Source organism: Podarcis muralis, chromosome 1 (assembly GCF_964188315.1).
Source record: "Podarcis muralis chromosome 1, rPodMur119.hap1.1, whole genome shotgun sequence".
In the NCBI taxonomy this organism is placed as follows: Eukaryota; Metazoa; Chordata; class Lepidosauria; order Squamata; family Lacertidae; genus Podarcis; species Podarcis muralis.
This window is the reverse complement of record NC_135655.1, coordinates 136,517,020-136,530,896: the sequence shown is the minus strand read 5'-3', so window position 1 is coordinate 136,530,896 and position 13,877 is coordinate 136,517,020. Positions and strand designations below refer to the sequence as shown.

General features: G+C 47.9%; 1 protein-coding gene across 1 annotated transcript in view; it reads left to right on the top strand.

The window, feature by feature from the left end:
• The window catches only part of UNC80 (unc-80 subunit of NALCN channel complex), a 170,247-nt gene that overhangs the window by 107,348 nt on the left and 49,022 nt on the right, over positions 1-13,877 (top strand). The window contains 9 exon segments of the mRNA XM_077919672.1: positions 6,886-6,972; positions 7,812-7,995; positions 9,162-9,256; positions 9,900-9,989; positions 10,708-10,809; positions 11,016-11,196; positions 11,525-11,793; positions 12,201-12,335; positions 13,071-13,209. Coding sequence (XP_077775798.1) covers positions 6,886-6,972; positions 7,812-7,995; positions 9,162-9,256; positions 9,900-9,989; positions 10,708-10,809; positions 11,016-11,196; positions 11,525-11,793; positions 12,201-12,335; positions 13,071-13,209 — 1,282 coding nt within the window.

Sequence of the window (13,877 nt, the reverse complement as noted above, 5' to 3'; positions counted from 1 at the left end):
GACAGAGGGGACTTTGCAGTTTCCTGCCCCCAGAGGGAAGAGTTGATTATTTTCCTTTGTTCCAGTCCATGCTGAATCCTCTCCCATATGCAAGTTCTTTGTGATCTTGATGGTCTTCTGTCTAGGACCATCAGGGTTGGCATAGCAACTGGGTGGATGTGCTGGTGTGGTGAAGGGATTATGGTGCCCTGTATCAAACCTTCCTCATTTTGTAGTCTTTCCTTCATGGAGTAAAATAAAAGTGGAACAGTGCAAATCCGATGTATGGTTGATTTTCTATGAATTTATAACAGAAGCATAGCGTATGTAGTGTGTGAGTGTGAGTGAAGTTTGTACAAACTGAATGATTGGGGGGGGTTATATTGTCAATGGGTACATAAGAAGATACCTTTGAAACAAGGATGGCTGGGGAACTTCTGGGAAATAATTTTATTAGTGAAACTCACAGCTTTCAGGTTTATTTGAACATGTTAATGAAATATGGAGTTCAGTAGCTGTTTTATAAGCAACTCTTTGTCACTGAGCTATGACCAATTTGAATGGTTAAACCCATTGCTATTTTTCTAGAAAAAGAGCTGCTGGAACTCACCGTGAACACCTCCCTTGTTCTCTTAGAAAAACAATGGTGCCCACCTGAGAGGTGTTGGAACTGAGTTCTAGCTGGAAAAAAGCCCTGGTCAAACCTCATATTCTGCCTTTTGAAAACATATTTATCTTAGAGAAATGTTACCTTCATATGAAGGTTTTAACTTTTATGTGTTGATACTAGTATCAAATACATTTATTTATTATTTTTTAAAATGCCCCGAACACTTTGAGACAAGACTAGGGTACATAGCTGTACCTTCATTCCAGGTTTTATGGATTTCCAGCTTAATTAACATGAAAGTGAATGACTGGGAAGCCTGTCCAGCTGGCAGGGGTGGAAGTTGGGTATAATAATTTATCCTAGAAGGTATTCATATGTGTCAGGGCCGCCTCAGGTCCCAGCTCACAAGAGACCAACGCCAAGTCCACTTTATTTACAAAAGTCTTTATTGAAGTACATTGTTTGTTCCACAGCCGAGGCGCGCAGCCCCACGTCTGTTACGCTTAGACTGCTGAAGTCCCCTCTGAATCAGTCCCGCCTCTACACCAGTTTAAGAGGCTTGTGCTAGTCCACCTCTTCCTGTCCTTTTCCGCAGGGTCTTTCTGCCCCCCTGGGTTCCTTCCCTCCTGCTTTCCCCTGACGCTGAGTCCCCAGACGCCTGCTCCCCCCTCCTCCGTGCTTTGGGACCAGGCTCCTTCTCCGGGCTCTCCGCATTTCCGCGCGCCTCCACTACCCCTGACCTTCCTCTTGACAGTTATACTACTCTCTGTACTACTCTCCGCCCCTTCCGGCAGGACGTCTTGCCCCGATCTCCTTCCCCTCTCTGCTTCCTGCTCTGCTCCGTGTGTCACACTGGGAACTCCACCCTCTTCACTCCGTTCCGGCTGGGAAGCCGGCCCCGATCTCCCACTCCCACTCGGGGTTTCCCTGCTGCTCCCCTGCTCCTGACGACTCCCCCCTGTGGCTCCCCTTGGCCTGACCAGGGGCGCCCCCTTTTGGGAATCCTCCGATTCACTTGAGAGACTCATGGAAGCCCTCAAGTCATTGTCATCCTCTTCCTCCTCATTCCTGGATTCTTCCCCCTCGCTCTCAGTCTCCTCCCTCATCTGTGCCTCTCTCCCTGAACCCCTGACATCCATCCCCCCCTCGAAGCCCCCCCTTCCCTCCTCCCGCCCGTCGGGCGCAGGTTTTGGGAGCCGCATCTCTGCGGGGGTAGATGCTGGATACAGTTCGTCTACTTCGATCTCCTCTGCTTCCAGCTCAGTGTATGTGTGCTCGAACTCAGGGTCGCCTCCCAAGGTGTTCTCGGTCTCCTCTCCCATTGTTACTTCGTCCGGTGCTGTTGGCCAAGGCCCCTCCCTCCACCTCCTGCGCCAGTCCTCCTCTGGTTGCTCGTCCCACCAATAAGAGGGTTCCGTCTCCACCCCCGAGCACGATCCCCTGGGGGGGCTCGACTCTGGCGTTCCCTCCTCCGTGGAAGAAAACCCCCGGAAAGTGCTGGCTGAAAGTGTGGGCGTAAAAAGCCAGTCGTCAAAGTACTCTGCTGGCATGGGCCTGTGTGGGAAAAGGGCATGGAACTCGTCCTTGAGAAGAGGCTCGTCCAAAGCATAGTCCGGCACCCAACTGTTGGCGCTGGCTGGGGTACCCTCTCTGGCGAGAAAATATTCTACTCCCTCTTCCCCCCATCTCGAGTCCAGAATCTCTGTGACCTCGTTGATTGGTTCGGCCCTAGGTGACCTCCCCCTCTTGGGTGACTCTCTGCGTGGTTCTGGTGCCGTCCCTGGCTCCTGAAATCTGTGTGGGACCTTGTAGGGGGTGAGCACCGACCTATGAAAGACCGGGTGCATTCTGGAACCTTCGGGGAGGGCCAGTCGAAACGCTACGGGATTGATCCTGGCCTCAACTTGGTATGGCCCTAGCTGCCTGTGTCCTAGCTTCTTCTTAGCTAACGACTTGGCCGGCACCGCTTGGGCCGCTAACCATACCCAGTCCCCCACCTGGATGTCTTCTCCCGCCCTCCTGTGTTTGCCCGCCTGCACCTTATAGGCTTGCTTAGCTAGCTCCAAATGTCTCCGCAGCTCCTCGTGCACCTCTTGCAGTTCTGCTGCGAAATGGTCGGCCCCCTGCGGCGCCCCCTCCCCCGTCGTTACGAGCCCCGGGAAGGTTCTGGGATGTCGTCCATTGTTAGCGAAGAACGGTGTCACCCCCGTCGACGCGTGCTTCGTGTTGTTGTAGGCAAACTCAGCCATCGGCAGGTAATCCACCCAAGCTGCGGGTCGCTGATTGGCGTAACATCTCAGGTACTGCTGCATGATAGCGTTGACCCTCTCTGCTTGGCCGTTGGTCTGCGGATGTCTCGCCGACGATAGGTTGATTTTGATGTGCAGGATACCTAGGAGCTTCTGCCAGAAACTGGAAACAAACTGGCGCCCCCTGTCGGACAGAATGGACCGTGGCAGCCCATGCACCTTGAACACGTGGTCGATGAAGAGTTTGGCGGTCTGTTCCGCTGTCGCCACCTTCGCGCAAGGAATGAAGTGCGCCATCTTGGTGAACATGTCCACAACCACCAGAACTGCTGTCTTGCCTCGGGAGCTGGGCAGATCAGTAAGAAAGTCCAGCGCTACCCGCTCCCACGGTTGCAGTGGCGTCTCCAGCGGTTCCAATAGTCCGGCTGGCTTCTGGTGCACTGGCTTGGACCTTTGACAGGTGTCACATCTGGCGACGTAATCCGCGACCTCTCCTCGCATTTGGGGCCACCAAAAGTCCCTGGCTACCAGTTCCGCTGTCTTCTCCTTGCCGAAATGGCCCACGCTGGGTGCGTCGTGCAACTGGTGCAGAACCTTTGCGCGGAGATCGTCCCCTGGCACGTAGAGGGCACCCTTGCGAGTTAACGAGTTCGCGTATCTGGAACTCGTCGTCTCTCGTTGTACCTCTGCACAGCTCTTCCATCTTGGATTGTGCAAACTGATCCGTCTGCAACGCGCGTCGCACTGCGTCCAGGTCGACGGCGACTGAAGCGCACGCCCACGCCTGCGGTGCGAAAATGTGCTTAGCTGCTACTGTTGCCACTTCCTCGAGATATTGCGGTTTCCTTGAGAGCGCATCGGCTATGACATTGGAGTCCCCCGGGATGTACTCTATTCGGAAGTCGAAATCCGCGAAGAATTCCGCCCAGCGCATGTGCCTCTGGCTCTGGAGCTTCGCCGTGCGCCAATACTCTAAGTTCTTGTGGTCTGTGTGGACCTGCACGGTGTGCTTGGCTCCTATGAGGAAGTGCCGCCACGCTTTGAAAGCCGCGTGAATGGCCAACAACTCCCTGTCCCAGATGGTGTAGTTCTGTTCCGCCTTGCTGAGCTTCCGGGAGTAGAAAGCGCAGGGCCTCCAGTGCCCTTGCGGATCTTCCTGCAAAAGGACGGCCCCTACCGCTCTGTCTGATGCGTCCGTCTCGACCCGCATGGGCCTGCCAGGATTCACGTGCAGCAGCTGTTCCTCGGAGGCGAAGAGGCTTTTAAGCTTCTGAAAAGAGCGCTCCGCCTGGTCCGTCCAAGTGAACTTCTTCTTCTTGGAACTGAGAGTGTCCGTGATTTCTGCTGTCTCCTTCGCGAAACCCCTGATGAACTTGCGGTAAAAGTTGGCGAAACCGATGAACCTCTGGACCTCCTTTCGATTGCGCGGGCTCTTCCAGTCCAACACCGCGCGGACCTTGGCGCTGTCCATGGCCAGCCCCTTGTCGGACAGCTTGTAGCCCAGGAAATCCACCTCCGTCACATCGAACTGGCACTTCTCCAACTTGGCATAGAGTCTGTGTTCCCGTAGTCTCTGCAGGACCTCCTTTACGTCTCTCTCGTGAGCCTCCGGCGATTCTGAGAATATCAGGATGTCGTCGAGGAAGCACACACACTTTTTGTAGAGGAGTCCCGCTAGCACGTGATGCATAAAGGCTTGGAAGCAGTGGGATCCATTTTGGAGACCAAAAGGCATAACTCTGTATTCATACGTGCCCAGAGGCGTGAACATGGCCGTCTTCCACTCATCGCCCTCACGCATGCGTATGAGATTGTACGCTCCGCGCAAATCCAACTTGGTGAAGATCCTCCCCTTCCGCACGGTTGCTAGGAGGTCGTCAATCTTGGGCATGGGAAAGGCCTTGGGATTTGTCATCGAGTTTATGGCCCGGTAGTCCACAATGAGTCTCTTTTGGGGCGTGTCCTTTTTCTTCACAAAAAACACAGGACTGCCCCCCACCGCTCTGGATTCCCGAATGAATCCGCGCTTCAAATTGTGCTCTATGAACTCCCTGAGTTCTTGCATCTCATCTTCAGACATGGAATACAGTTTTGCAGTCGGCAGCTTCGCCCCCGGCAACAGGTCAATCGCACAGTCGTAAGGTCTGTGGGGTGGTAGCTGGTCAGCTTCCTTCTCGCAGAAAACCTCCAAAAATCCCTCGTACTTGCGGGGTACTGCCTGCACCATGCCTAGTTGCAGTTGCTGCCCAGCTTCCTCCCCTTGGCTGAACTGGATGCAATGTTGAGCACAGTACGATGAGGAAAAGGTGAGCTGTCGCTGGTACCACGCCACTGCTGGACTGTGTCTCTCTAGCCAGCTCATGCCTAACACTATAGGCGTGTCTGATAGGCGGGTGACGTTGAAGCTAATGACTTCTCAATGATTTCCAATCTGCATCACCATGGGAGGCGTCTGTTGCACAACTTGCCCTCCTAGCAATTTTCTGCCATCTACCGTGACTACGTTCAGGGGCGTCGTAGCTGGCAGAAGCGCTATGCGATGCTGCTTGACGAACTGCACCCCCACAAAGTCCGCGTTGCTCCCAGAGTCGATTGTAATGGGGACTTCCAGGGTGGTTCCATTCGGCAACTGGAGTGTTGCAGTGAGCTGCACCGCTGGCTTGGGTGCTAAGGGGTCTGTGTGCTGCAAAATCGCTGGGGACTGCTCTACAGACTCGCCTGGCTGAAACCCAGCATTTCTGCTTCCAGCCAGGCACTGCCGTTTCCCTGAAGCTGCTCCTCATGAGGTACGTCTGCTGCGACCGTTGCTAAAGCTGCAGTGTGTCTCCGGAACCTCTGGGGACACTCTTTAGCCATGTGCTGTGCACTATCACAGATGTAACATTTCCTGTTCCCTCTAGGAGGCTTCTCCTTGACTGCACCGGACGTTGGGGCTCTGGCTGCTGTCTGAGCTCTAGCACCGCCAAGCTCCATTGGTTCCTCCCCCTGCCGCATTAGAGGCGAAGGATGCGCCTGGCCGAACTCCCTGGGGATAAAAGGAGGTGCCCTCGCTGGCGCACGCACCTGGCGACCTTCCTCATTGTGCCAAGGACGTTCTTCGTGTCGTATTCCAATCGCAAGAGCCCTCTGTACTACGTCTGCTAGGGTTTGAGGTCTGTCACCCCTGGCCAATTCATCTTTTATGGAGCTGTGGAGTCCCTCCCAGAACAAATCTCTCACTGGTTTGGAGTCTTTCTCCCAGCCCAATACAGTCAGCAATGCAAAAAAGCGCGAATGGTACTGACGCACAGTGGCTTTGCCTTGTCTGAGTCTGTGCATCTGTTGGCGCGCAACATCAACATCCACGGTGGACTGGAAACAAGCGTCCATCCCTTTAATAAATTCATCAGAATCGCGGCGGTTCCTTCCCTCCTGCTTTCTTCTGACGCTGAGTCCCCAGATGCCTGCTCCCCCCTCCTCCGTGCTTTGGGACCAGGCTCCTCCTCCGGGCTCTCCGCATTTCCGCGTGCCTCCACATTTGAACTTGGCACGCGTTCGCTACCCCTGACCTTCCTCTTGACAGTTATACTACTCTCTGTACTACTCTCCGCCCCTTCCGGCAGGACGTCTTGCCCCGATCTCCTTCCCCTCTCTGCTTCCTGCTCTGCTCCATGTGTCACACTGGGAACTCCACCCTCTTCACTCCGTTCCGGCTGGGAAGCCGGCCCCGATCTCCCACTCCCACTCGGGGTTTCCCTGCTGCTCCCCTGCTCCTGACGAGTCCCCCCTGTGGCTCCCCTTGGCCTGACCAGGGGCGCCCCCTTTTGGGAATCCTCCGATTCACTTGAGAGACTCATGGAAGCCCTCAAGTCATTGTCATCCTCTTCCTCCTCGTTCCTGGATTCTTCCCCCTCGCTCTCAGTCTCCTCCCTCATCTGTGCCTCTCTCCCTGAACCCCTGACAATATGTATTTGTGGAATGGATCCTTTTTGATGAAAAGAGTAAAAGTGAATTAAATTTTGAGAAGAAAGTAATAAAGCTGAAAAGCAAATTCTGCTCTTATTCTAGGATGAGTTGATGTATATGCTGAGGAAACTTCTGCTCAACATTGGAGACTTCCCTGCCCAGACATCCCATATTCTATTTAATTACTTGGTAAGCTGTTCTGAGTCCCTTGCAGAACCAAAACTGTAGCCATTATTTACACATTTCTCCAAAATGTTAACACTGGTCTGATTTGCACCTCCCTAAACCCAAGAAAAGACTTGCTGGGTGTTCCCAAAGTGTAATAAAGGCAAAATACAGTTGGCTGATATTGTGGTGTTGGTTCTGATGCCCATAGTCCTGTTACTAAGAAATAGAAATACAGGAATCAAAACAAAGTGGACCTGAAATATGATTTAACATTACTGAGAGATGATCACTAAAGATTCAAAAGTTTGTGAAAGAACAGGGTCGCTGCTGTTGCTAGTCAGACAAAGTCTTCATAGCTACATGAATCTCACTCATCTAGGGGCAAGTTAGAACTCTTTCTCTTGACTGAATCACAGCATACAGAAAACTAGATGGGAAGAGTCAAGAGGCTCTTTCAAGCAGCAACACGTGTTCCCTGAGGGGGACTTCACATTCATTATTATTTTTTTATTTATACACTGCTTGATTGTAAAAATCCTCAAAGCAATTTACGAAAAGGTAAAATAATAAAATTGAGAAAAATAATAAAACTGAGAAAACAAGTTAAAATTCTAAAATAGATTAAAATTACCTCAGCTTTCTAAGCATCTGGTAGGCCTGCTATAAAATAAGAAAGTTTTATAGCAGGCGCCAAAAAGAGTACAGTGAAGACGCCTGCTTGATCTCAATAGGCAGGGAGTTCCAAAGTGCAATACATTATACTTTGAAACTGAGGATCTCTAGAGCAGGGCTAATATGTGCCTAACTGGTGCTCTTTGCAGAACTAAGCCAAATGCAGCCTGTATCTTTGTGATTCATAGGTGGGACTGATCATGTATTTTGTGCGCACGCCATGTGAATGGGGGATGGATGCTATTTCAGCGACTCTGACTTTCCTGTGGGAAGTTGTAGGATATGTAGAAGGACTATTCTTCAAGGATCTCAAACAGACTATGAAGAAGGAACAATGCGAAGTGAAGCTTCTGGTTACTGCCTCAATGCCTGGTATGGAATTCACTATACAGTACATAGACGGGGGCCTTTTAGCCGAATTTGCTTCTTATATTTACTTTTTGCTGCTGCAGCACTGCTGTGTTTCTTTCTCATTATTTTTGATGCTCTCCTTTTAATTAAACAATTCAAAGTCAATTCTCTTAAAAAAATAATTTCCAGTTTTAAAATTTAAAGTAGGGTTTTAAAATACAATTATTATTAATAATAATTTAAAAGCTAAACTAAACTAAATATGCCCCCACAAAGGACTTGGTAGGTCAGTGATGGGCACCCTCTTTGGCTGATCAGGCCACTTCCCCACCCTCTTCCAACTCCACTGGGGGGATTGACCAGAGCAGGTGTATCAGCCACAACATTTGGAGAACTGGTACCCATCTGCAGAAACGACATTTTATTGCAGTGTCCTGCATGACACACAAAGACTCACCAACCTTCAACGCATGTATGCTGGATTCCTGCCAGAAATAACCATGGGTTGCAATATACAGTATGTCCTTGTGAGTTCTGTGTTAGCCGTGTCTGCTGTAGTGTGAACAACAAAGACACTGATCCAAAAATCATCCTTTTTAACAACACCCCCCCCCCCCCGAGTTCTCAAATATTATTATTTTTCTTAGAGTATCCCCTGAGAATTCATAAAATATTAACCACAAACACTTCCTAGCTGTTGATGTCTCTGAACAAAAGATTGCTGTCTACACAATAGAGCCAGCATTGTGTCACAGTTAGCCATGAAACACGCTGTGTGACTTGGAGCCAATCATTCTCTCTAAGCCTAACCTACCTGTAGAATTGTAGAGTTGGAAGAGACCCTGAGGGTCATCTAGTCTAACCCCCTGCAATGCAAGAATCTCAACTAAAGCATCTATATTTCACAGGGTTCTTGTGAGAATAACATGGGGGGGCATGTACAGTTACATGGGTTCTGTGGAGAAAGGGCAGGATATAAATATAAACTGAAATATAGACACTGAACAGTGGCTTTGAAATAGTACTTTTTTCTTTTTCTAACAACCATGTATGCTAGGGTTAATATTACCAGTAGTGTTGGTCTTTTGTAGTCTGGTATAGTATAATAGGACATTAAATTATACGAATTACATTGGACATAATTATACTAATTATATTAGGACAATATTATATTATATTTTTTGTAGGCACCAAGACCCTTGTAGTTCATGGGCAAAATGAATGTGATATCCCAACTCAGTTACCAGTCCATGAAGACACTCAGTTTGAAGCGCTGTTAAAGGTCTGAATACTATTTTATTAAAACAATTCAGAACAATGTTTTGATGCCTATATTTTCAAATCCACCAGTATTATGGAAGTAATGAAATATGAAGCTTCATTTTTCTGTGAATTATTTGTCCCGGTATCAACTTAGATGTGTAAAGACTGGACTTGTAAAAGCATGAATTTCCTCCAGTGTATGGGGCAAAGAAATAGAGTAAATAAAAGAAAATTGTATTCAACATTAACATGCCAACATGGCTGAAACCAGGCAGCTCTTATCCTAAGCAGAAGGAATTGTTTAAGGACATGAAGGGATTCCCAGCTACCACCCTACTTGTGCCTTATATTCACAAGAATGACCAATAAAATACTTGCAGAATTACATCAGTTAATATAACTTTTTAAAAAGAATCTCCAGTATTTCAGATCTGAAGCAAATACTTTCATCCTCTTGAAAAACTATGCAGTTTTTAAAATCCCCCTTTCTACAGGCAGTGGTTTATAGAGATGAGATGTGATCACAGGAGGAATTTAGAGTCTAAAATAGATAGCTTTCTTGAATGAAAAAGTATTCTGGAACCCAAATAAGATATTTTAAATTACGTCCTATATGATTTGCTAAAAAGATAACAGCTGCTGCTTATTTCTTTCCATTTCAGGAGTGTTTGGAATTTTTTAACATATCTGAATCCCAATCTTCCAACTATTTCTTAATGGATAAACGATGGAATCTTATTCATTATAATAAGGTGAGACAATGTTTTGTGAGCTGATTTCATGCATTCATTGCTATTGTAAATGTAAAGGGACCCCTGACCATTAGGTCCAGTCGTGACCGACTCTGGGGTTGCGGCGCTCATCTCGCTTTACTGGCCGAGGGAGCCGGCGTTTGTCCACAGACTGCTTCCTGGTCATGTGGCCAGCATGACTAAGCCGCTTATGGCGAACCAGAGCAGCGCACGGAAACACCGTTTACCTTCCCACCGGAGCGGTACCTATTTATCTACTTGTACTTTGACGTGCTTTCGAACTGCTAGGTTGGCAGGAGCAGGGACTGAGCAACGAGAGCTCACTCCGTTGTGGGGATTCGAACCGCCAACCTTCTGATCGGCAAGTCCTAGGCTCTGTGGTTTAACCCACAGTGCCACCCGCGTCCCCTTCATTGCTATTGACAACTGTGCTTTTCTATGTAAATTGCACCATCTTGGAAAAAGATGTGTTACAAGAAATATTTTGTCTTGCAATTTTAAAATTTTGGAGTAAAGAGCATTCATCCAGTTTTAGAGTCAGAAACATGGATGATTCACCTAGGTGGTGTTGTTGTTTTTAATGCACAGACATTAGATGAGTAATCACAGATAGCACAGCATTCAGCTACTATTAAAGAACATTCATTATTACTGCTGTGATTAAAATTGCATTATTTTATTGGTAAAATATATTTCTTTCCCCCCCATTCCACTTCAGACCTATGTCCGTGATATTTATCCATTTCGAAGATCAGTATCTCCCCAGTTGAATTTGGTCCACATGAACCCAGAAAGGGGCCAAGAACTCATTCAGAAACAGGTATTCTGTCCCCCTGCCAATAGCTGTGCATCTATTATTACTTGCTTTAGGCTAGGGGTATAAGTGGAACAAAGCATCTGTTAACTAGGTGTCAGATTCAAGACCTAATTGTGGGTGTGTTTTTGGACACTAGTGTTCCTGTGTCAATGTATACATTTTATGTGTGCATACACAATTTCAGACTCTTTCTTTGGCTGTTTTACCAGGTGTTCACACGCAAGCTTGAAGAAGTGGGTCGGGTTCTGTTCCTCATTTCTCTGACCCAGAAGATCCCCGTTGCTCACAAACAGTCTCATGTGTCTCTGTTGCAAGAAGACCTTCTCCGCTTGCCCTCTTTCCCTCGCAGCGCCATTGATGCTGAGTTCTCACTCTTCAGTGATCCACAAGGTACTACAAGGAGAAAGCCTTTGGCTGCAACTCCAGTAGCTCTGTTTTGCTGACTGAGTACACTAAAATGCCAATTGATAACATTAATATTTATTATAATATAACAAGGTTATTTTCAGATCAGAAAGATGTGAGTTAAAGGATCTAGTGGTGTCTTTGATTATCTAATATGTAAACAAAGCAGCCACTACATTTCCTCACCCGCCGTCAGCATATCTGCAGAGGCAATGGTTCACAGTGGAGATTTTCCTTGGAATGTCAGGTGTTTATTCATCTTTGAGGCAAGCTGCTGTGTTTGAAACTCATGTTGCTCACCTTGTTCTTATAGCTGGAAAGGAGCTATTTGGCCTTGACACCCTTCAGAAAAGCCTCTGGATTAAACTGCTAGAGGAGATGTTTCTCGGGATGCCTAGTGAATTTCCCTGGGGGGATGAAATTATGCTCTTCCTCAACGTATTCAATGGAGCCCTGATCCTGCACCCTGAGGACAGTGCCCTGTTGAGGCAATATGCTGCCACTGTCATCAACACAGCCGTACATTTCAACCACCTCTTCTCTCTCAGTGGGTACCAGTGGATTCTCCCCACTATGCTCCAGGTGAGTCTCTCACCAGAGAGAAATGAACAGGCCTGAACTAGCCATGAAGTCAATTCTGCAACTGTGAAGGGCCCTGATCAAGCTGGAAAGTCCTGTTACGTTAAACTTGCCTTGGAGCTCCTTGATGTGGAGAGAGGGTGCTGATTTTGCTTCTTGCACTGGCCGTATCTGCTCCTTGCACTTGGTCACTTCAGAACATAGCGTTTCAGTTCTTCACATGATTTAAGGACACGAGCCACATTGTCGTGGCTTTGTAGAGAAATATGAAATCCAAATTGTCTGTCCATCCATCCATCCATCTAATGAACAGGAGGGACAGTGAAATGTGGAACTTTAGAGTGTGACTTTGCAATGGGTCATCATGCCTATCAATCAAATAGTACCTTTAGTGTTTTCTCTCTGTCCAGGTATATGCTGACTACGAAAGCAACCCACAGCTCCGTCAAGCAATTGAGTTTGCCTGCCGTCAATTTTACATTCTACATCGTAAGCCCTTTGTACTACAATTGTTTGCCAGTGTGGCTCCTCTCTTGGAGTTTCCTGTGAGTACAAATGGATTCCCAACAACTTTCCCCTCCCTCCAAGATTTTAAAGATGACTCATGGTGCACTCACTTGCAAAACTCTCTCATCTTGTGGGAATGTCAAGCTTGCAAGCGCATGTTCCATTACGGGGTGGGGTGGGGGGAGGGGTTCCTGCTCCCATATACAAATGCAGCACCTAATTCTAGGTGACAGGGCTGCATTTTCCTGTTCAGTCTCCTGTTCGGTTGCTGCCACCTCCTGTTCAGCATCCCATATTGGCTGATCAAAGCACTCCCCAACTTCCATTGAGGCTCTCACAAAGCAGGATCTGGCATCCCTGCTTCTCCTGCGAAATGGCTGAAGTTGGGGCGGAAAAGGTAATCTGCCCTCCTTCAACCCAGGTTCTCACAGTTCAGCCGTCTCTCTGTCTGTTCTTCCTCCTCCTCTGCTTGGGCCTACCAATCCCAGCCTGATCCTGACAGTGCTGTGGGGCTCATGGAACTGACTGCCTGATCTTTCACAGGAAAGTGTTGTTCAGTATCTCTCTCAGAAGTTTAGACCACCTTGGGGGGGGGGGGCGGGATCTCCATTTTCCACATGTAACATACAATCACCCTGTAGTACTGGATTCAAGCTAGTAGAATTTTTGTAAAACATATCACTATATACATATGATGCTACTTCCATCTGTAAGTGTAACAAAATGTAAATGGAACCTGAAAATCAGAATTACATTTATTTTTTGAAATGCAGGATGCAACAAACAATGCACCCAGCAAAGGCGTATCGGCTCAGTGCCTGTTTGATCTGCTGCAGTCCTTAGAAGGGGACACTCCTGACAACCTGGACATTCTGGAACTAGTGAAAGCAGAAAAGCCTCTAAAATCATTAGGTATATCCAAAGTTTCTTTGAATTAGCTTTTTTATGAAATAAATATGTCTTTTCTGTTAACCTTTGAACATACTTCAGCTTCAACTCTTATTATTTATTTAGGTTTAAAATGCCAATGTGTTCACCCCACTTTATCAGCATGAAGGACATTATTTATATAATTATTTATAGATGGCCTTTTGGCAGTCCAAGGCAGTACACAAAACTGTTTATAAAACATTAAAAATACAATAGTTATTGTCTGCCACAATTTGTCCATTCATCCAACCTTTGTTTTGGACAGACTCCCAAGACCTGCCCATTGCAATACACACAAACTCTCCCATAATAGCAAACACCTGCCTGTCCTCCTGAAGCACAGTGGGGCTTCTTTCAAGCCTCTACATTCTCAACCCCCTGCCTCCTTAACTCTAAAAGTAAGCATCGCTGCAGCAGTGGCACAGGTGATTTCATAGTCACTCCAGGAAAAATGTCTTGTTCTGAGGGCCTACTCAGAGCAAGGCAGGAGCTGGATACAAGAGGTCTTGCTGTTGGGTGGGCAGCAGCAGCAGGACTTGTTGGCAACCAGTGGTGGGCCCAAGGGCTCAATATGCCACCGCGCCTGCCCACCTCCTGAGGCAGTTGCTTCAGTTTGCCTAGTGGAAGGGCTGGCATTTTCCTTGTGGGAA